This window comes from Sapajus apella, unplaced genomic scaffold (genome assembly GCF_009761245.1).
Source record: "Sapajus apella isolate SASKATOON/1434 unplaced genomic scaffold, GSC_monkey_1.0 scaffold47, whole genome shotgun sequence".
In the NCBI taxonomy this organism is placed as follows: Eukaryota; Metazoa; Chordata; class Mammalia; order Primates; family Cebidae; genus Sapajus; species Sapajus apella.
In genome coordinates this window covers 19,171,318-19,196,164 of record NW_022436987.1, presented here as the reverse complement: position 1 = coordinate 19,196,164, position 24,847 = coordinate 19,171,318, and the positions used below count along the sequence as shown (strand labels likewise).

General features: G+C 35.1%; 1 protein-coding gene across 3 annotated transcripts in view; it reads right to left on the bottom strand.

The window, feature by feature from the left end:
- Positions 1 to 24,847, bottom strand: part of LUZP2 (leucine zipper protein 2) — a 569,126-nt gene that overhangs the window by 284,280 nt on the left and 259,999 nt on the right. For all 3 annotated transcript variants that reach the window (XM_032241009.1, XM_032241010.1, XM_032241011.1), the window contains exon 5: positions 15,700 to 15,762. In XM_032241009.1, coding sequence (XP_032096900.1) covers positions 15,700 to 15,762 — 63 coding nt within the window. The remainder of the gene's footprint in view (positions 1 to 15,699; positions 15,763 to 24,847) is intronic.

Here is a 24,847-nt window from a genome sequence, read left to right as displayed (position 1 = left end):
GGGACATGAAGGCTGTAAAGGCATGTAAGTTCCAGTCATAATGCTGGATACATGAAATACAGAAGTGGATGTCAAGTACACACAATGGAATGATGATTCTCTGAGTATAGAAAAGAAAGCAGTTCTTTCACTTCCTCCCAGATGCAGAAATGGAGATGATCATTTACCTACCATCATATGACTAGAGCTTCTTTAGTGTCATTTTATGGAGTATCTGAATGTGGTAAGTAAATATAAAGGATGAAGAGTGAAGATCCTCAATATGTTTGAAACAAAAGTAGAATTATAGCCAAGGGGACATTGTTAACAAATATACGGCAATGTGAGTACATCATATATGACTTGGGACCAGAAAAGATTACATTATAACTACATTCTATGATCTGAAGTATATTAAGAAAATGATGGAGGATGACAGGGAGTAGTAAAAGTATTTGATAGTTTTCTGGATATATTTACTTATCAGTCCAGGTACTCCCCTATAATGAACTCTTCTTTCCTGTGGGAAATCTGTATTTTGAGTAGGGTAAATCTCATCCAACATAAGAGCAAAAATGTGACTCACACTTAGCAATTAAACTATTTCCCTGACCATGGTGGTTGACTCAGGAATATTATCAATTCAGTATCTTCTCTGAAATTTTTCTGCTGGTCCAATTTGAAAAGGTTTTCTTCATAGGCTATTGTTTCTAGGTGAAATTTGCATAGTTATTAGTCTTCTTGTCTGCCATGTGGAAATAAATACTTTGAGAGATTAAATGAGACTGTATAAAAGTGAGAAATATAGAGTCCTGTCTTACCTTGGTATTTTTATTTCATAAGTTTAACTTATGGTTCTAAGTTATGAAGTTGGTGATTATATGGCTTATTTATAGAACTTAGGAAGCTTTTAATTTATTGATTTTTAGAGCCATTGCTAAGCAAATTATCTGTACATAATACTGCTTATTGCTGAACTAATTTTACCCCAGAATCCAATAACAATAATGAAGGATGATGATGATAGTTTCCATTTGTTGACAAGTTAGTAGTACTAAATGTCTAATATTCATTTTTTCTCATGGACCAAATTAACCACATTTTAAGGTACATAAAATAATGTTTACAAGGAGAGAGATCCAAGATGGCTGATCACTAGCAGCTCGGGATTGTAGCTCCCACCGAAAGTGCAGAGAACGAGAGGACGCCACACTTTCAGATCAATTTTTGTTGCTCACGCACCAGGAGATTCCCAGCAGAGGAGCCCCACGTGTTACCAGCGAGGCTCTTGAGGCCAGCGAGGCGGTTTTGCCGCTGCCTTGGTGCGGCGGTTCTTGGTGCAGAGTAAGAAAAGCACCATCAATCTTAAAGCCCCTGTTTTGGCCGGCGCAGTGGGTTGCTCAGATTTTAGCGCTGGGAATCAACAAGTTGGACGTCTTTTCAGAAACCCAACTATAAAGACGGTAATTATAAAGACCACAGATGGATAAATTTATAACGAAGGGAAGAAACCAGCCTAAAAAGGCTGAGAATACCCAAAATCAGAACGCCTCTCCTTCTACAGGGGATTACAGTTCCTCATCAGCAACAGAACAAGGCCTGATGGAGAAAGACTGTTCCATTAGCAGAAGCAGGCTTTAAAAAGTGGATGATAAGAAACTTCTGGGAATTAAAAGAACTTGTTCTAACCCAATGCAAAGAAACTAAGAACTTTGAAAAAAGGTTTGACGAAATGTTAACAATAACACACAATTTAGAGATGAGTATAAGTGAATTAATGGAGCTGAAAAAGACAGCACGAGAACTTCGCGAACTATGCACAAGTTTTAACAGCCGAATTGATCAAGCAGAAGAAAAGATATCAGAGGTCGAAGATCAACTTAATGAAAGGAAACAAAAGGACAAGATTAGAGAAAAAAGGATAAAAAAGAACGAGCAAAATCTCCAAGAAATATGGGACTATGTGAAAAGACCTAATCTACGTTTGATAGGTGTACCTGAATATGACCAAGAGAATCAATCCAAGCTGGAAAATACGCTTCAGGATATTATTCAGGAAAACTTTCCCAACCTAGCAAGGCAGGACAATATTCAACTCCAGGTAATACAGAGAACACCACAAAGATACTCCGCAAGAAGACCTACCTCAAGACACATAATCGCCAGTTTCATCAGGGTTGAAATGAAAGAGAAAATACTGAGGGCAGCCAGAGAGAAAGGTCAGGTTACCCATAAAGGGAAGCCTATCAGACTCACAGCAGATCTCTCAGCAGAAACCCTACAAGCCAGAAGAGAGTGGGGGCCAATATTCAACATCCTTAAAGAAAAGAACTTTCAACCCAGAATTTTACATCCAGCCAAACTAAGCTACATAAGCGAAGGAAAAATAAAATCTTTTGTGAACAAGCAAGCACTCAGAGATTTCATCACCACCAGGCCTGCTTTACAAGAGCTTCTGAAAGAACCACTACAAATAGAAAGGAACAACCAGAATCAGCCTTTCTAAAAAAATACCAAAAAATAAAGAACATCAACATAATTAAGAAATTGCATCAACTAATGGGCAAAACAGCCAGCTAACATTAAATGACAGTATCAAACTCACACATATTGTTATTAAGTCTAAATTTAAATCGACTAAATCCCCCAATCGAAAGACACAGACAGGTAAAAAAAGCCAAGGCCCATGGTATGCTACATCCAGATCCATCTCACATGCAAGGATACACAAAGATTCAAAACAAAGGGATGGAGAAAAATTTACCAACCAAATGGAGAGCAAAAATAAATACACAGAAAGTAGGAGTTGCAATTTTTGCTGATAAAATAGACTTCAAAGCAACAAAGATCAAAAGAAGCAAAGAAGGATATTACATAATGATAAAAGGACCAATATAACAAGAAGAGCTAAAGATCCTAAATATATACGCACTCAATACAGGAATACCCAGATATATAAGACTTATAAAGAGACTTGGACTCCCACACAATGATAGTGGGAGACTTCAACATTAATATTTGACAGATCAATGAGACAGAAAGTTAACATCGATATTCAGGACTTGAACTCAGATCTGGAACAAGTAGACTTAATTAACATTTATAGAACTCTCCACTTTAAATACACAAAATATACACTCTTATCAGCACTACATCACACCTATTTACAGGTTTAAATGAAATATTGGTTGGCTGCTTGCTAATTATTTTCTTCCCCCATTTTTTTTTATGTCTCTATTATTAAACACAATTACAGGCATACCCATTTTTAGACTGCATTCTAGCCCGGGCAATAAAGCAACACCCCTGTTCTCTCTCCCTCTTCCTCTTTCTTCTTTCCTTCATTTTTTTTTCTTTTTTTTTAATTCTTTCTCTTTTTTCTTTCTCAAAATAATAATAATAATAATAATAATAATGTTTACAAAAGTATAAGAGTAAAGAGCTAAACTTTACCCTTTACTTGAAGCATGTTAGGGAACACTAGCTATCTTTCTACCAGAAAACAGGAAAAGTGACCCAGATGCAATGAGAGGTATAAAGATCATGGTTTCAACCGAGTCATGTCTAAGATTGCATGCAATGTAGTTATCCTAGCCAGCATTCTGCTGCAGGAAATTACTGAGTAGAATTAATTGATAACAACAGTAAATAAAATGAAATCTAAAGTAGGCTGTGAGCTTTCATAAGACAGCAGTTCTGCCTTACCTCTGGAATACTAAGTAAAACGTCTATAACACCCTTGAGAAGTCAAAAGTTGGCGGATATAGTTGTATCAGCTAAGATAACTTTTTGGATTTATTTTTCTTTGTATTATGTTTTGGCTGTAACAATTGGATTGGCTGCCCCAATGAATTTTTATAACAGATACTTACATCATTGATTTGGGAACTGCAAATATTTTCTTTGGAAGTAAGCTGGCCTGAAATTGGATTCCACTACAATGCACTATCAAAATGAACTACTTTATGTGCATTAATAAACAACTACAATTTCTTCACCTACAAGGGGACTTGTGAAGTATCATGATTTACATGTTTACTTTCTTGTAGCGAGCAAATAGTCATAAATTCAAATTATTTTATACTTTTCAAAAGCTACCACTTAGACGAAGCCTTCAGTAGCCATTACACTTTTCTGGGTTATTGTCATCTTCCCCCTTTCTGCATTATATTATAAAATTCTCATTTCAGTGTTTTTTTATTGCAGTTGTTTTGTACAATTTTAGTAATTATTATATTTCATATTATATGGCAAGTATGTCACCTATTAAATATTGCTAGAGTAGACAGCCAGAAATGAGCAGGTAAGGGAACCCCGTGGGAAAAGAAGTTCTAAAGATCCTGTATTAATCAGGGTTTTCTAGAAGGACAGAACTAATAGAATATATGTATATGCACCCATGCACAAAAACATATATATATGTATACATATATTAAACTGCTCATTTATATATATATATATATATATATACAGATAGGAGTCGAACCCAGTAAATGAACAGTTGCAATTAAACTGTTCATTTCCCTGACTATGGTGGTTGATTCAGGAATGTGATCAATTCAGTATCTTCTCTAGGATTTATGAGTTTATTAAGTATTAACTCATGCAATCACATTCTGAAGGATGTGATCTATCTGCAGGCTGATCTATCTGCAGGCTGAGAAGCAAGGAATCTGAGTTCCAAAACTGAAGAACTTGGAGTCTGATGTTCAAGGGCAGGAAGCATCCAGCATGGGAGAAAGATGCCGGCTGGGAGGCTGGGCCCGTCTTTTTTTTCACATTTTTCTGCCTGTTTATATTCTAGCTGTTCTGGCATCTGATTAGATTGCACCCACTCAGATTAAGGGTGGGTCTGCCTTTCCCAACCCACTGACTCAAATGTTAGTTTCCTTTGGCAACACCCTCACAGGCATCCAGGATCAATACTTTGAATCCTTCAAATCAATCAAGTTGACAGTCAGTATTAACCATCACAGGTGCTGCCCACTGACAGAAAAATGGACAATGGCTACATCGGCTACATGTGGCCTGTGGTTAGGCTCCTCAGGCACTGGAGGGGGCTTATCCGGCCCTAGTGAGAGATAACCATGCTAGAGATTTTCCCTGGTAACTAGCATACCTACCCCTCCAAAACTCATCAGAGAGTAGCCTTTTGCTGACTATAATAGTAAAGAACATGCCCCAGGTGGAGATTTTAAATGCTACTGAGACTTGAGACATGTGTACTAGCATGTACAACCACAGAACATGTGCACCCTAAGGGACTTCCCAAACCACGAATAATTCACACCCCTCCATGAATAATTATGTAAGATTCCAATAATAAAGTAAGTCTCCCAACACTGGCTACTGCTGGCTCATTCTTTTGAGCAGCCCACTCTGTCTCGTCCTTCAGAATGTACTACCTCTAAATAAATACTGTCGTGACTATTTTTCCAGCTAGACCAGCCTGGAGCTGTATTCCACACCTCTCTATAAATGTCCTTTATTTTCCTTCAATAAACTCTGCTATTTAACCTTTGGTATGCATCTCTTGGCTGAATTATTTCTTCTAAGTTAGACAAGAACCAAGGATTTCTGTACTTCTCGGTAACAATATTAAATGTTCTTCTTTACATTTCTCATGGTTAGAGATTGTTTTACTTAATTTGAATTTAATAATACTGCATGCCTCTGGAATCTAGTACAATGTTAGGACAATATTGGGAATTAAGTAATATGTTTATTCCAGAAATAAATATACAGATAATTATATATGCCTTTAAATAAGCAATTTTAGGATATTTCCATAGATAGATTTACACCTAATAAAATGCTTTCTCCTTGCCTTTCTTAAAAAAATAACTAAGCTGTTTATGGGGAATATACAAAATGCTCCACATGGTGGAGTCATTTAATAGGATCACCCCAAAATTCATGTCTACCTAGAACTTCAGAATATGAACTTATTTGGAAACTAGGCCTTTACACATGTAATTATGTTAAAATAAGGTCAAACTGGCTTAGGATGGGCTCAAAATCTAAAAGCTGATGTCATTAAAAGAAGAGGAGAAGGCACACAATGACATAGAGGCACATAAATAAGAAGGTCATATGAATAGGGAAGCGGATGATTGGAGTGTTACCCCCACAAGCCAAAGAACAACACACAGGCCAGGAAACACTAAAAGCAAGGGAGAGGCCCTGTTGATGCTGTGGTTTGAGACTTGTAGCCTCCAGAATTGAGAGACCTCAAATTTCTGTTTTAAGACACACAGTTTTTGATACATAGAACCTTATAAGAATAGTTTATTGAAAGCTTTAAATGCTGGATGTGAAATTAACCAGAACAATCAGTTGACCAGCATTTCACAGCAATCATCACTTGAGAAGCAAATCACCAGGAATAAAGTGAAAAAAATAAAGTGAAAATCAAATACTTTTAAAATTTCTTGGGTGTGTCCTGGACTCAGAAAATACTTGACTGAAACCGTTACACCTATTCATCTGCAGGGAAGCATAAGAATTCATTTTCAGAATGTTGACCCTGAAGCACTCTGTCATGTTATGAAATATCCCATCATCTTCACTTCAGTGTGTTTACTAAGGCAAGAAGGTAGAATAATTTATTTTAGAAAGATTTACAGCCACAAGAGTTGAACCCAAATGAGTTTTCTTCTTAAAATTTACAGAAGTTTTATCTAAATCAGTGGTTATTGACCTTTTTTGTTTTTCTGTTTTAGTCAAGGAATCCTTCTGAAAATCTGGACTCTCTTTCTTGAAAAATACAACATATATACCTTTTTTCTGTATCATTTCAGGATGGCCAATGATCCTCAGATATCAATCTTTATATATCGTGGGGTCTTTAAGCATCCCTATGAGAGAACATTGCTAACTAGGAACTGCATTATCTTGCTCTCATGCTGCTAATAAACACATACCTGAGACCGGGTAATGTATAAAGGAAAGCGGTCTAATTGACTCACAGTTCCACATGGCTGGGGAGGTCTGACGATCATGGCAGAAGGTGAATGAGAAGCGAAGTCATATCTTACGTAGTGTCAGGTCAGGCAAGACGAACTTGTGCAGGTGAAATCTAATTTATAAAACCATCAGATCTCACGAGACTTATTCACTACCAGGAGAAAAGTATGGGGAAAACCACCCCAGTGATTCAATTGTCTCCACCTGACCCTACCCTGGACATGTGGGGATTATTACAATTAAAGGTGAGCTTTGGGTGAGGGCACAGCCAAACCATATCAGGAATTAAGCGTTAATCTCCAAATTTGAAGGTAGTGTCTTTTTTTAAATTCATGTAATTCATTAGTATGAGGAAGAACACACTTGAATGTGGTCTTAATACATTCTAAATATATGCAAAGTCCTGGCCCTGTGTTGTTTTTGTGAAAAATGTGAATTATGATGTTCTAAGGAAGGCAGGTTTCTAACTTCGAGGAATTTGCATCATATTAAGAAAATAATTCTGACAAAAGTAAAATTAAAAATCACAAGAATAGATAAAATGCCATGTAGAAACATAAGATACTGTAACAGACATGCACACACTATTGAGTACTTCATCACTGGTACTCAGAATGTGTTTCTCACTTACTCAGTAGTCTTCAGTGATGACCTACTGTATACCAAAGCTGGTTATCATGGACTGTAACTCTATATTAAGAAAAGTTGCTTTTAATACACAGGTTATTAATTTATGAGGCATTTTGTCTACAATGTCAAAGCTTTCTATAGCATCAAATCTATATTTCCCATGAAAAATTAAAGCAGACAAATAAAGAATCTATTTCCAAAATTTATTGCAGCTCTTGGGCATATATGACTTAGGCTTTGCCATTCAGACGTGATTCCTGCAATATGTAGATACAGAAATTTATTACTTGAGAAAATAAGCTAAATGTTATCCATCCTCTTGCAGAAGGTCCAGGGTGGTGTGGTGCTGGAGCCTGCAGTGGCAGGGCACCAGGCAAGGTTGGCAGCTTCCTGATCCAGGGAGGTAGTGCATTCTCAAGACAGCTAAATCACTGCTGTGTTTGTTGCACTGTTTCTAAGGTATAACCTAGAAACTGTATTTTTAGCTCTTCTAACAATTTTGTAAGGTATCTACAGGAATTAATAAATTCCTTTCTTATCAGGGAACAAATTTTGCCATAACCAAGAATAGTAACTGCTTCTTTGCCCCCCAAAAACCATGTTTTAATCCTCATGTTCCTGGGTATGTGTCAACGGCTACTTGGAACTATTTGGGAATCCAGAGATTGGCCAGTGATTTGAATTGTGCAAAATTTTTCTCCCAGGCACATATAGCAATTGCATTAAAACAAAATATAAAAGGATATTAAATCAGTTGATAATATGAGCTGAAGACATACTGATATGTCAGAATTGTGGTAAACTGTATGGCCCATATAACAAACAGATGAGCAAAATAACTGAGAGACTTGGAAAGAGAGGAAAATAGAGACATGAAATAATAAAAGGAAAAGGATGCCACCAAGAAAGAGTAGCTGTGATTAATTTCTGATTTCCACCACTTAGCAGAATGAGGCCCACTTTTATGATTCCTGACCTAATTTCAACTAATTAAAGATGCTTGTCCCAGTGCCTGATTTGTCTAATATTTCCTAGACATATATATTATCCTACTTATTCCTGAGACTTTCTTATATCTCAGACCATTAGAGACAAACTGATTTTATCCTAGGAGCAAAATAATTAAAATTCAAGAAAATTGCAAAAGATCGTAGAGAAAGGGTGTTTTGAAAGTGAAAGCCAGAGCTAATTCTGAACTTTGAGAATTTAGTGTCCAGGTGTGGTGACTCATGCCTGTAATCCCAACACTTTGGGAGGCCGAGGCAGGCAGATCACTTTAGGTCAGGAGTTTGACACCAGCCTGGCCAACATGGCGAAAACCCATCTCCACTAAAAATACAAAACAATTAGGTGGGGATTCTGCTGCATGCCGGTAGTCCCAGCTTCTCAGGAGGCTGAGGCAGGAGAATTGCTTGAACCTGAGAGGCAGAGGTTGCAGTGAGTCAAGATCATGCCACTTCACTTTAGCCTGGGTGACAGAGTGAGACTCTGTCTCAAAAAAAAAAAAAAAAAAAGAAAAAAAATTTAGCATGATTCCCTACTTCATCCTTACCTTGAGCTATCTTGAATGAGTCTCAGGAAACAAATCAATTATAATCCAAAAAAAAAAACCCAAAAAAACAAAAAACCCACAGACCACCATAGATGAAAGTAAGGAATAAATATCTGCCCCTTCCATTTTTCCCTTCTCTTCCATGTCTATCTACTCACTAATTCAAGATAATTATGTTTTCCATTATGTTTTCAAAAACAAGTTTAAATTTTTAAAAATTTTTTTTGGTTTTATTTGGTTCTTAATTGACATATAATTGTACATATTTATCAGGTGCAATGTAATTATCAAATCAACATAATTAGCATATCCGTCACCTCAAACAGTTGATATTTCATTGTGGTGAGAACATTCAAAATTGTCTTTTCTAACTATTTTGACATATATAACACATTATTGCTGAGTACAGTGATCCTACTATGCAATAAGACACCGGAGCTTATTTTTCAACTTTACCTTGTACCTGTTGACCAATCTTTTTCAATCTTCTTCTAACCCTCTACTTTCTCTAGCTTCTGATAACCACTATTCTCTTCACTTCTTTTAGATCAATTTTTGTTGATACCTCATATGAGTGACATCATGCAGCGTTTGTCCTTCTGTGCTTGGCTAATTTCACTTAACACAGTGGCCTTTAGCTTCACCCATGTTTGCACAAATAACAGGATTTCATTCTTTTTAATGGCTGAATAGTATTTCATTGTTTATGTATACCAACCTTTTATCCATTCATCTATAGATAAACATTTTTATTCCATATCATAGCTATTGTGACAGTGCTGCAATGAACATGAGTGTGCAGACGTTTCTTCAGTATATTGATTTCATTTCCTTTGGATATATACCAACTAGTTATATTATTGGATCATATGGTAATTCTATTTTTAATTTTTTGAGAAACTTTCATTGTTGTTCATAATACCTGTACTAACTGAAGTCCCACCACTAGTGTATAACAGTTCTTTCTCCACATCCTTGCCAGCATTCCTTACTTCTCTTTTTGAGACTAGTCATTTTAACTGAGGTGAGTTGATATCTTATCAAAGCTTCAATTTGCATTTTCCTGATGATTAGTGATATTGAGGATGTCTTTTATGTACCTGTTGGCTATTTGTACATCTTCTTCTGATAAATGTCTCTGCAAATATTTTGCCTATTTTATCGTATTGTTTATTTGCTACTTATTTGAGTTTCATACATATTTAAATATTAACCCCTTGAACATAGACTGTTTTAATACTAGTGTCCATCAAGTATTTCCAAATATGTAATTCTTTAAAAAGTCATGAACATTATCGAACTCATACCCTTATTTAAAAATTTTGGCTGGGCACAGTGTCTCAAACCTGTAACCCCAGCATTTTGGGAGGCCAAGGCGGGCAAATCACCTGAGGTTGGAAGTTCAAGACCAACTTGGCCAACATGCCAAAACCCCATCTCCACTAAAAATATAAAAATTAGCCAGGCGTGGTGGTGCATGCCTGTAGTCCCAGCTACTAGGGAGGCTGAGGCAGGAGAATCGTTTGCACCCAGGAGGCGGAGGTTGCAGTGAGCCAAGATCACACCATTACACTTCAGTCTGAGTGACAGAATGAGACCTTGTCTCCAAAAAAGAAAAAAAAAAATTTCAACTACTTAAAGATGCTTGTCCCAGTGCCTGATTTGCCTAATATTTCATAGATTACATGTTATTGTACTCATTCTTGAGCCTGTCTTATATCTCAGACCATTACAGACAAACTGATTTTATCTTAGGGATAAAATAAATAAAATTCAAAATTATTGAATTGATAATGGAGAAGGGTGTTTTGAAAGTGAAAGTCAGAATAAATTTTGAACTTTGAAGCATACAAGATTGACTACATAGTGAGACAGTTGCCATATGTATGGAAGTTGAGAAGGGAGGCTGAATTTTTCATTTGTTTCCTTGTTTTGATTTATTTTCTGGTGCAAAATTGTTTATTTTTTTGCAACCATACAATATTCAAACACAAAATGCAAAATAAACATTGAAAGCACAAGGATGTGTTAAAATAAATTAAAATGGAGGTGAGACCTGAAGAATCCTTGAGCAAACAAAGCCAGTTAGGCTTTATAAGTGACCTTATCTTCGCTTGATTTGCAAACGTATGAAAGCTTAAGGTGAGCCATTTTAAATAAATGCCTATATTAAAGAAAAACAAAGTTTAGCTTAACCAAACAGAAGAAACAAACTTGCAATTTTATAACTAGAGATTTTCCAATGGGATAGACCAAATACAGCAACTAACTATAACCCACCAGATACTTTCTTTGCTTCACTTCTGTTGCAGTCATATAAAAACCTTCCACTGTATTTCCTCAGTGAAGCTCCTGAACCACTTCTAGTTCAGAAAAGCCCAATTCAGGCATTGTTATTTGCTCAAATAAACTCTTCAAAATAGTACCGTGTGCCAGTTAACCTTTTTAACAGAAGGATTACACAAGAGAGATTAGAACTAGAGACATAGATTACAAAGTTACCTGAAAACTGGTGATATATCAATTATAAGTCCAATTTTGCACGTGGGAAATCTTATATTCTACAAATTACATACTAAAAATACAAATTCTGGAGGGAAGATGGGATTGGGGAAGACCACTTACTATCTAACATTGTTACCAGAACTTCAAAAAAACCAGTAACAGGCCAGGTATGGTGGCCCACACCTGTAATTCCAGCACTCTGGGAGGCTGCGGTGGGTGGATCACACCTGAGGTCAGTTCAAAACCAGCCTGGTCAACACAGTGATACTCCATCTCTACTAAAAATATAAAAATTAGCGGGGTACGGTGGCACATGCCTGTACTCCCAGCTACTCAGGAGGCTGAGGCAGGATGACTAATTGAATCCTTGAGGTGAAGGTTGCAGAGATCACACCACTGCACTCTAGCTTGGGTGACAGAGTGAGATACTGTCTCAAAAAAAATTGATTAAGAAAAATAATAACAAAACTAACAAAAGTATAAGTACAATATTTTTTAGCATTTATCTCAAACATCATATAGTCATTTGACTCTTTGCACCTTTATACTAAGAATTTAGTGTTCTTCCTTTGGGAAGTAGATCCTGGAGGGAATTGACTTCTAATAAAGCACACAAAATTACAATTTGATGCAGATTTTTCATTAATCTCTTATTTTAATGCAGACGAAAAGTCTTAACATAAACTTCTGTATTCACATCTTAGCCAGCAAAAAACATAAGAGTTTTAATGCAGCAACTATCACTATAAGCACTAAAAGGAAGCCCTTCTGTGTATTTTCAATCCTTTTCTTAAGTTTTTGTATTTATAAAAAATTTCTTTAAAATTTGAAAGGGTTTTTGCCTGACTGCTTCAAAATTCAGAATATTGGAAAGAAAAGCAAAATGATTTTTAAAGCTTTGCTGACATCATTTTACTACTTGTTAAATGCTAATATGATGATTGATGCAAGGAAATACACACTGTGGCAGCATAGATTTGACTTGAATGTCCCATAAAAAAGAATATAAAGAGAAAATCAGAGAGCCAAAAACTGAGACCTAAGAGACCACATAAATCACAATAGAGCTTTTGTAAGTCCTAACAGTACAATTCAGAACTTACAAGTGGCGCCCATGAGAAGATACATGTAGCTGTGGAGACTGATGAAATACAAGTGCTTGAAATACTCTGACTGGCAGGGCACCGTGGTTTACACCTGTAATCCCAGCGTTTTAGGAGGCTGAGGTGAGTGGATCTCTTGAGCCCAAGAATGCAAGACACCCCTGGGCAACATAGAGAAACTCCTTCTCTACAAAAAATACAAAAATTATTGCACTGCTGTCTATCTCATTTCTTAACATATGTGGTCAATAAATGTGGTACATCACATAAGCAGAATTAAAAAAAAATATTTGGTTATCTCAATAGATGCACAAAAAGCATTTGATAAAATCCAGCATCACTTTATGATAAAAAGTTTTAACAAAATAAGCATAGGAGGGACTTTGCCTTCAATTTTTGGGACTTCCCCAATTCCCTCAGCCAAAAGTAACCACTCAAAGGACATCAAACTTCTTCCAGAAATTTATTTGTATCTGTTTTATCTACCTCACCCCTGTATTTTGTTTAATCCATTTAGCTGTTTTTTTTCTTATGCCTGAAATAAAATCTTCCAAGCAGTGTCCATATAACTTAACTATAGTGTATAGACCAATTGTTTTGTTAAATAAATCTGCTTCATCTCTATATCCATACTGATTATTTGCTAAAAATTAAATTAATATGAAGGAGTAAAATTGAAAACGCTGAATTTCTAATATATGTTCATTATTAGGTTTTGTAAAAAGATGAAACCTTTTTGGTTATGGATTTCATTTCATAAGTTCTCAATAGTATTAAAGTGAATAGTAGCAAATTTAATTACAAAACTTATATTTAGCAGATCTTATTTCTGTAGAGGTGTATTTCTTTCTGAATTATTCTACCCTTTGTAGTTGCCAAAGTACAATTTCACTATAAAAACAACTTCCAAAGACAAAGTATTTTGTTACTTCCTACAAATAACTCACAGTTTTGCATTTATTTATTTATTTGGTAGAGATGGAATCTTACTGTGTTGCTCAGGCTGAACTGGAACTCTTGGCCTTAAGCAGCACTGCTGTCTTGGCCTCCCAAAGCACTAGGATTATACGTATGAGCCAGCCAAGTAGGTTTTTGTTATTGTTGTTGTTGTTTTATTTACTTTTTTTTTTTAAATTTATCTTTAATAGAGACAGGGTCTTACTCTGTCACCCAGGTTGAAATGCAGTGATGTGATCACAGCTCACTGCAACCTCAACCTCTCAGACTCAAGCAATCTTACTGCCTTAGCCTCCTAAGAAGCTGGGACAACAAGTATGCCACCAATCCCAGCTAATTTTTTTTGTTAATAGAAATGAGGTTTTACCATGTGGTCCAGGCTGGTCTCGAGCTCCTGGGCTCAACCAGTTCTCCTTCCTCAGCCTCCCTAAGTGCTGGGCTTATAGTTGTGAGCCACTGTGCCCAGTCTAGCAGGTTTTTTGAAAGAACTTTTTCCTTAGTTGAATTCTAGATTTTAAGAAGTTATCTAAGATTAAAAGTGAACTGATGCTACTTATATAAAGATAATTAACTTGAAATTGTTTTATGATCATACAACTGGGTTCATATTACTGTTTGTGTGTGTGCATATATAAATGTACTCCCTATCCTATTTTAAAACTGACTTTAATCTTGTTTTAAACGTTTTCCTTGTTTTAAATGGTACATGAGCACTTTATGATTTGAGTAATCTGGCTTTCTCACTGAGCCCTAAATGATCCCAGCAAACAAATATTATCTATTACACCCAGTATTCCGATAACTCCAGTCTGCTGATATTTTTTCATCATAATCAGGAAGTCTAGAAAAATTGAGCCTCAGGAGAAAGATTATCAAGTTCACCCATCATGCTTTCTTGAGAAGACTCAGAAGATAATTAGGAATAAATAAAATTAAAATATCATCACAAGAAACATTTAAAATGATTCTTACTGTTTTCTATTGTACTTTTCCTCTACATTTGAAAAATTATTTTAATATCATAGTCAGACTATTGATTCCAAATAGTCATACCAAAGCATTTATAAAGTCTTTTAACTTTTATATCAAGAAGAAAGTCAATTAAGAAAAATAAAGTTTGTTTGCTGTGTAAATGTCTTAATAAATAAAAAAAGGAAGGAAGCGATGGAGAGAAAGAGAAAAAAGAAGAAAGGAAAAAAGAAAAGAAGAAAAGGAGGGAATTAGGTCAAAAAAGAGGAAGGTAGGGAGAGCAGAAGGGAACAAAGAAGGAATAAAGGAAGTAAGCAAGCAAGATTGATTAAAAAAGGCTATGGAGATTGACTAAAGATTCAAAATAAACAATAATTAGTGAGATTGATCAAGGAAGACTTATCATGAATTAGTCACGGCTCAGTGGTCTTAACTAATTGCATTTAATAAAAAGGAAATTAAAAGGTGGAAATAGGTAATGGAGAAATTACAGAAAATAAAGTAGCTGTATAACAAGATAAATCAAAAGAGAAAAATGCATGCAGTATTTAATAGGATTCTTACATTCAAAAGGCTATCATGAAAATGATTACAACTTGTTTATATTTAAATTTATATTATTTTGAGATTATTCTTTAACACATTTTTCATTCTAGATTGGCCCTTTTTAGCATGCAGCTAATTCCTATCTAACTTTCTTCTTCAGTGCCTGTAATGTCATTTATTAAACAAATACATACATTTATTAAATGAAAATTGATTTTTAATATCAGCTAAGCGAAATACAATTAGAAAGAAAAATGAACTAGAGAAGTTTATTATCAAATATATGTAATATTTGTAAATTATCAAATATATGTAAATGTAAGGATTAACCACTTTTTGAAATTCTTAGCCTAAGAGTTTCTCTATATTAGTCTATAATTGAAAATCAAATTTGCATGTGTTTAATACTTTAAACTTGTGGCAAATTTATATGTTCACTCTTGTGCATTTTTTGATTTATGTAAAATGTATCTAAGATACAATAAATCTTACCTCACTCTGGAGGTCTCGGATCATTTTGCTCTTCCTTTCAACTTCAGTCTTTAAAAAATTAATCTGAAAATGAATAGACTATTATGTAGATACATTTCAAACTCATTACCATGGCTTTCATAATTTTTTCATTATTTTGAGAAATAATTATTTATTGACAAATATTGAAAAAGAACAAATAATTACCCCGTTCCTTAATCAAAACCTTCATTACTAAATTCATACATATAGTCATTGATTATATAAAATATCCTTTTTTTCATTTAACAAACTAGTTTTTTTTAATTAAGAAACCCTACACTTTATGACTATAATTCTCTTACCCAGATAAACCTCATTTCCTTTTGAAAGTGTGGTTCCTTTAAAAAAAAAAAAAAAGAAAAAGTTGACTCTAGAGTTAAGCCTAGGAATCTCTCTTTCTAAAACACTCCAGGTAATTATGACCTGTGGCCAAGTTTGAGAGCAATTGCATAATAATGTCACTTACCTCAAAACTATGGGACATTAAGAATAGGCTACCGAAGACGTCATGATGTTTCCTTCTGAACACAATATCATCAGGACCTGTCACCTTATGCCACTTATTCGAACTGTATCTCCTAAAAATAGCATTATCTGCCTGAGTATAGAAAGTGGTCCAGACTTGTAAAGAATTTATAGTCTTTATAATTGCTGAGAGTACACTAGTCACTGAGACTTTATAGTCACTGAGGGTTACCAATAATAATAAAATAACTGTATGGTAGTGGATAAAACATTTAATTTATCCAATTTATAGTTTTCTTGTAGTCACATTTTGTTTTTTTGAGACACAGTCTCGCTCTGTCACCAGGTGCCAGGCTGGAGTGCAGTGGTGCAATCTTGGCTCACTGCAACCTCCACCTCCCGGGCTCAAGCAATTTTCCTGCCTCAGCCTCCTGAGTAGCTGAGACTACAGGCATGTGTCACCACACTCAGCTAATTTTTTTATTTTAGTAGAGACGGGGTTTCACTATGTTGGCCAGGATGGTCTCGATCTCTGGACCTCATGATCCACCCACAAGGTAAACTTAATTTTTCTAATATACTTAATTCAATATATTCAAATTATCATTTGGTCATGTAATAGATTATTCATTATATAATTTACATTCTTTTGTGTTATGTTTCTTTAGATTCCAATGTGTATTTTACACTTATAGTATATATCAGTTTGGATTAGTCATATTTCTAATGCTCAATAGACTCATGCATTGAACAATATAGTCTTAGAAGTTACGTAAAATGGTAAAAGATACTCATGATAGAGGTGATCTCTGAAGATAGACTGAGTTATTGGGTTGGAAATGAAATTTAGGAGGAAGGTTAATTTTTGCCATATACACATATATAAAAAATGTTTAATTCTGAAACATTTCAAACATGAAGAACAAGAAGAAATAAGAAAAATGCCTATGGGACTAACCCTAAACATTAAACAGATATAAATGTTTTGTCCAATTTTCTTCAGACCTTTTTATAAATAATATATTATTTATTTTAATTTACTTATTATTAAAGCTTCAGCTAACTTCCTTTCTTCCTGTCTTCCCACTCAAGGTAACCGCTATACAGAAGTTACGTATTTGCCTCGTGCATATTTTTATACATTTTTTAAATTGCATATGCTCTTATAAAAAATAAATACTATTATGTTATGTTAAAGTTTGGCTAAATTATGAGAAACTCAACTTTATGAGATTTACTCATGTTTATTTTATGTAAAACCAATTAATTTATTGTAGCTAGTGAATTTGTTATGGTAGTAACCACATTTGAAGGTAAACAATTACTAAATTAATCAAAATGAATACTAAGTTACTATAATTGACATATCCGTAAATACAGTGGTCTAAATGAGATAGATTTTTCTTTCAGAGAGCAGTACACAGGTGTCTACAGCCTGGAGCCCAGAGGTAAGTGGACCACAGCTTGGATGCAGCTCTAGCATTAGCAACCATCCTTTTAATGATTTTTCCATTATCATCATTTCCCAGTTACTGGATACTTCTTGGGCCTGTGTTCCCACCCTAATCTCATGTTGAAATGTAATCCTTAATGCTGGAAGTGGGGCCTGGTGGCAGGTGATTGGATCATGGGGTGGTTTCAAATGGTTTACCACCATCCTAGTGTTGTTCTCGTAATAGAGTTATTGTGAGATATGGTTGTTTAAAAGTGTATAGCACCTCTCCCCCTTCTCTGTCTTCCTCCTGCTCTGGCCATGTGAAGATGCATGCTCCAGCTTTTCTTTGAGTGAAAGCTCCCTGAGGCCTCCCCAGCCATGCTTTCCCTATAGCCTGTGGAACCATGAGTCAATTAAACCTTTTTTCTTTATACATTACCCAGTCTCAGGTATTTCTTTATAACAATGCAAGAACAGACTAATATACAGGACATGAAAAGTCCAGGGTAAAGAATAACTAAATAATTCTAACTTTAAAATAAAATCAGGGCTGTTGAATTTCCCTTGGGAGATCTGAACTGGTTACCTCCAGAGAAAACTGGCTAGTTTTCACCTAAGACAGATTAAGCAGGTCATAAGGTACTATTAAGGCTGTGATAAGTCAAGTGTTGCATAAATAATATGCAGAGGAAGTCAGTTGTCACAGAAATAGAAAGAACCAGTCGAGTGGAAATCTAGCTGAGTCATTTAACTTGAGGACTATAAGAATGAAAATCCATGGATTCCTCTTTCTGACATCTTCAAGAGTTGCAATAGTTCCAGTGCCACCTAGCAGTCTCATCACATCTGACTCCTGGGCTTGGCTTTCCATAGTGTCCATCAGAAGTCTTACAACAACCATTAACACTTTTTCCTTTCAGGCCTATATAGGTGTCCAGGCATTACTATTTCTTCAGTTGTTACTCAAAACCCAAACCAGACAATTTTTATGGCAAAAGAAGACAATACAGAAAGAGCAACTTGAAAATTAACATGTCTAATATTTTAGCCATATTAATTATCTAAGTAAGCTTGAATTTTGAAGATACCAACAGTAACTCCCAAACACTAGTCCTCGTTGTCCCATTAGGTAGATAGTTCAAGTTGATTGAAAAACCAAGCTATCACCACTGTAACTCAAAAGTAAAATTCTAAGTCCTCCTACAAACTGAATGGACTCCTTCACTCAGCTAGTGGCATTTGAAAGTTAACCTGAAACAAGTTCAGGCCATGATGGGAATTTAACATTAAAACAGAGACCATAAGATAATCTATTTGCTCTTAAATCTGCTACCTGGAGGCTTCATCTACATAATAAAAACCTTGGTCTCATAACACAACCACTTATCTTAACCAAGACACTCCCTACTACTGATTCCAGGTCTTAGATAACTAATTGCCAATCAGAAAATCTTTGCCAATTGTCAATCAGAAAATCTTTGAAATCACCTATGACCTGGAAGCTCTACATCCTGCCACCCTACTGGCTCCCACCACTTCAAGTTGTCCTGCCTTTCTAGACTGAACCAATGTACATCTTACATGTATTCACTGATGTCTTCTGTCTCCCTAAAACATATAAAACCAAGCTGTAGCCCGATTACCACAGGTACATGTTCTCAGGTCCTCCTGAGGCTGTGTCATGGGCATGTTTCCTTAATCTTGGCAAAACAAGCTTTGAAGTTGATTGAGAACTGTCCCAAATACTTTTTGATTTACACCAAGTAGAACCTGATTCCATTCAAAATTAAGCATTTATTCAGAGTAACAGTGTATCTCCTGCAAAATAGCTTTTACATCCTTCTCTACAAAAGCACTTTATTGGTCCCAGAAAATTTTGCTTTGTACAGATTTGTCTTTAGTTATATCTTGAACTACTAAAAGCCATATTACTTATGTTAATAACCTGTTCTTTTACTGATACTATTATTTATCCCAAATCCTCATATATTGGTACTGCACATGTTGTTCATAGTTAACAATTAACTTTAATTAAAGTATAATGAAAATACATTACAGTGTCAAGACTAGAATTATTAAATGTTAAACAAGGACAGAAAAACTTAAGAATGCAATACTTAAATATTGAAGACATAAAATATATTTTGAACATTTAAAAAGCATTAGCATTTTAGGCCATTTGTTGAGAATCCCAACAGATTTTAACATCCCTGAAACAATAAGCATTCTTATATATAGTTATGAAATAATTCTCACAAAAAGAAAATACATTGTATTTACTGTGAATAAGATTGAAAGAACATAGCAATTCTTTATTTTTAATGAGATTCAAAGCTTGAAGCTAACTCTTGCTTTAAGCTAATTATGTCTCAGGACAAGTTAAGCCATAAAAATTAACAAGAATAGGGAAATGCATTCAATGATCATTAAAATCTTTAATTATTCTGGTCACACCTGAGAGCTCATTCTTCAATGCTGTTAGAGCTTTTCCTTAGGGTCACAGTTTTCTGGAGTGGCTCACAGAGCTCAAGGAAACATCTACAGTTACTGGTTCATTATAAAGGCAATTAAAACATATACAGAAGAGATGGGTAAGGTGAAGTATAGGAGAAGGGGCATGGAGCTTCCGTGACATTCCTGGGTATGCAACCCTCCAGGAACATCTGCATGCTCACCTATCTTGACACTCTACAATTGATAGTTTTAAACTATTAGTATATAGGGATTAATCTCCAACAAATTGTCTATACTTTTTTACCACACCCAGGAAATTTACAGAAATGTTCTACAAATAAAATACATACAATACATAAATGAAGTTCTATAAATTCAAAAATATTAACAGCACATATGTTATTAAACTCTATTTTAATAAAATAAAAATTAATTTGTATAAGTGGTCAAATAACATCTTGTTTAAAAATATATTCTAGGCCATGCACGGTGGCTCACATCTGTAAACCCAACATTTTGGGAGGCCTAGGCAGGTTGATCACCTGAGGTCAGGAGTTCGAGACCAGCCTGACCAAGATGGAGAAACCCATCTTCACTAAAAATACAAAATTAGCTGGGCGTGGTAGCACATGCCTGTAATATCAGCTACCTGGGAAGCTGAGGCAGAAGAATTGCTTGAACCCAGGAGGCAGAGGTTGCAGTGAGCTGAGATTGTGCCATTGCACTCCAGCCTGGGAAATAAGAGTGAAATTCTGTTTCAAAAAAACATTGTTTTTCTAATAATCATTGGATTAATGAGAAATAATCAAACACATTGTTATATTTGGCACTTAATAATAATGAAAATCAAACCTGTCAAAGTAATACTTAGTGGATAATTAATAACTTTAAATGCATTTTCAGGTAAATGAAAGATAAATTACACTAATTCAAGAAGTTGGTTAACAAGCAAAAGGTCAAACTCAGTGTACTAAGGAAAGAGATAATTATAAAGACAAAAACCAATAAACTATGAGGGAAACAAAAATCCCCTAAATCCTTAGTTCTTTGAAAAGATTATGCTAAAGAGAAAAGATTATGATAAAAATTGAATAAAAGACTCAAATGTTAAAATGTCAAATAAAAGGGAGAAAAAGGCCACATTTGCAATTTAAAGTATTATAAGCAACTGTCCACTGATAAATTTGAAAGTTTATACAATAATCCTTAGTTAGATTAGAATAAAATTCCAAAGTTTTGAAATAAGAAATATAATACTTGAATAGACCAATACATTTGGAATTTTATTGTACTAAAAGGCATCCATTCCCCCAAATTCCAAAATAAAATTTTAATGATGGCTCTTACCTAATTTTCAATGACCAATTAATTCCTAATAAATGCAAGTATTTTCTGGAAAGTAAATAAGGATCCCAAACTCTCATTTTATGTGATATTTTTATCCAGTGAAACTAAGCATCATATTTGAAGGAAAGATAGTCTTTTTCAGGCAAATAAAAGCTGAGCCAGTTCGCCACTACCAAGCCACCATTATAACAACTGCTAAAAGGAGTGCTAAATTTTGAAACAAATTCTGGAAACACATAAAACAGAACTTCTTTAAAGCATAAATCACACAGGACCTATAAAAGAAAAATACAATTTAAAAAGCAAAAACAAAAAACAAATAAAAAAAAAGTACATAGGCAACAAAAAGCACAATTAATGAAATGATACCTCACATCTCAGTACTAACATTGACTGTAAATGGCCTAAATCCTCCGCTTAAAAAATACAGAACTACAAAATGAATAAGAACTGGCTGGGCATGGTGGCTCACGCCTGTAATACCAGCACTTTGGGAGGCCAAGGGGTGGGTGGATCACCTGAGGCCATGAGTTCCGGACCAGCCTGGCCAACACGAAGAAAACCCTGTCTCTTCTAAAAATACAAAATTTAGCTGGGTGTGGTGACATGTGCCTGTAATCCCAGCTATTCAGGAGGCTGAGATAGGAGAATCACTTGAATCCAGGAAGCGAAGGTTGCAGTGAGCTGAGATTGCACCACTGCACTCTAGCCTGGGTGACAGAGCAAGACTCCATCTCAAAAAAAACAAAAAAAAAAAAAACAAAGAAAGAAAAAAGAAACAACTCACCCACCATCTAACTGTCTAACTGTCTGCTGTCTTCAGGAGACTCGCCTAACACATAAGGACTCATAAACTTAGTAAAGTGGTAGAAAAAGGCATTTCATGCAAATGGATACTGAAAACAAGCAGGGGTAGCTATTGCTGTATCAGACAAAACAAATTTCAAAGCAAGAGCCGTTAAAAGAGTCAAAGAGGGACATTATATAATGGTAAACAGGCTTGTCCAACAAGAAAATATCACAATCCTAAATATATATGCACCTAACACTGGAGTTCCCAAATTTAAAATAATTACTGATAGACCTGAGAAATGAGAGAGATAGCAATACAATAATAGCAGGGGACTTCAATACTCCACTGACAGTACTAGTAAAGTCACCAAGAGAGAATGTCAACAAAGAAACAATGAATTTAAACTATACCTTGGAACAAATACACTTAACAGAGATATACAAAACATTTTATCCAACAACTGTAGAATACACATTCTGTTCAATTGCATATGGAACTTTCTCCAAGATAAACCATATGAAAGGCCATAAAATGAGTCACAATAAGTTTAAGAAAATTAAAATTATATTGAACACTCTCTCAGACCACAGTGGAAAAACTGGAAATCAACTCCAAAAGGAACCTTCAAAACCATGAAAATACATGGAAATTAAATAACCTGTTCCTGAATGAGCAGTTGGTCCAAAATGAAACCAAGATGAAAATTAAAAATTCTTTGACCTGAATGACAATAATGACACACCCTATCAAAACCTCTGGAATACAGCAAAGGCAGTGCTAAGACAGAAGTTCATAGCCCTAAATGTCTACATCAAAAAGACTGAAAGAGTACGAACTGCTACTCCAAGGTCATATCTAAAGGAACTACAGAAACAAGAACAAACCAAAGCCAAACCCAGAAGAAGAAAGAAAATAACCAAGATCAGAGCAGGACTAAATGAAGCTGAAACAAAAAACAACCAATGCAAAAGACAAATGAAACAAAAAGCTGGTTCTTTGAAAAGATAAATAAAATTGATAGAATAATAACAAGATTAACTAAGAAAAGAAGAAAGAAAATCCAAATAACCTCACTAAGAAATGAAACAGGAGATACAACTGACACCACTGAAATACAAAATATTACTCAAGGCTACTATGAATGAACACCTTTATGCACATAAACAAGAAAACCTAGATGAGATGAATAAATTCCTGGAGAAATACAATCCGCCTATTATAAACCAGGAAGAAATAAATACCTGAAACAGACCGATAACAAGCGGCAAGATTGAAACAGTAATTTAAAAATTACTAACAAAAAAAGTCCGGGACCAGATGGATTCACAGCAGAATTCTACCAGACATTCAAAGAATTGGTAACAATCCTTTTGACACTATTCCACAAGATAGAAAAAAAAGGGAACCCACCCTAATTCATTCTATGAACTCAGCATCACCCTAATACCAAAACCAGGAAAGGACATAACCAAAAAAAAAAACCAAAAAAACAAAAATAAAACTACAAACAAATATCCTTGATGAACATAGACACTAAAATTCTTAACAAAATACTAGCTAACCAAATCCAACAACATATCAAAAAGATAACCCACCATGATCAAGTTGCTTTTATACCAGGGATGCAGAGCTGGTTTAACATAGATAAGTCAATAAATGGGATACACCACATAAAGAGAATTAGAGACAAAAATCACATGATAATTTCAATACATGCAGAACAAGCATTTGGCAAAATGCAGCATCCTTTTATGATTAAAACTCTCAGCAAAATTGGCATAAAATGGCTATACCTCAATGTAATAAAAGCCATCTATGGCAAAGCCACAGCCAATATAATGCTGAATGGGGTAAAGTTGAAAGCATTCCCTCTGACAACTGGAACAAGACAAGGATGCCCACTCACACCCCTCCTCTTCAACATAGTGCTGGAAGCCTTAGCCAGAGCAATCAGACAAGAGAAAGAAATAAAGGGGCATCCAAATTGGTGAAGAGAAAGTCAAACTGTCACTGTTTGCTGACGAAATCATTTACCTTGAAAACCCTAAAGACTCCTCCAGAAAGCTCCTAGAACTGATAAAAGAATTCAGTAAAGTTTCCAGATAGCAGATTACTGTACACAAATCAGCAGCTCTTCTATATACCAACAGTGACCAAGTGGAGAACCAAACCAAGGATGCGACCCTTTTACAATAGCTGCAAAAAATAAAATAAAATAAAATAAAATACTTAAGAACATACCAAACAAAGAGACAAAAGACTTCTACAAGGAAAACTACAAAACACTGCTGAAAGAAATCATAGATGACACAGTTGAATGGAAACACATCCCATGCTCATGGATAGAATAAATATTATGAAAATGACCATACTGCCAAAAGCAATCTACAAATTCAACACAATCTTCATCAAAATACCACCATTATTCTGAGGGGTGTTCTCTTTCTGGGTCCACAAGGGGGCATAGTTTTAAGAGCAAGAACTTTCCAGTGCCATGCACCCCTCCCATCTCTCTCCATCCGGGAGATTTAATGGTCTCTGTTTTAATTTTCAAGGGTGCAGGAAGAATAAAAAAGTCAATCACTCCAGTGGAAGTGCTAAGGAACTCCTTTCATTAGCCAGAGGTCTTAGAG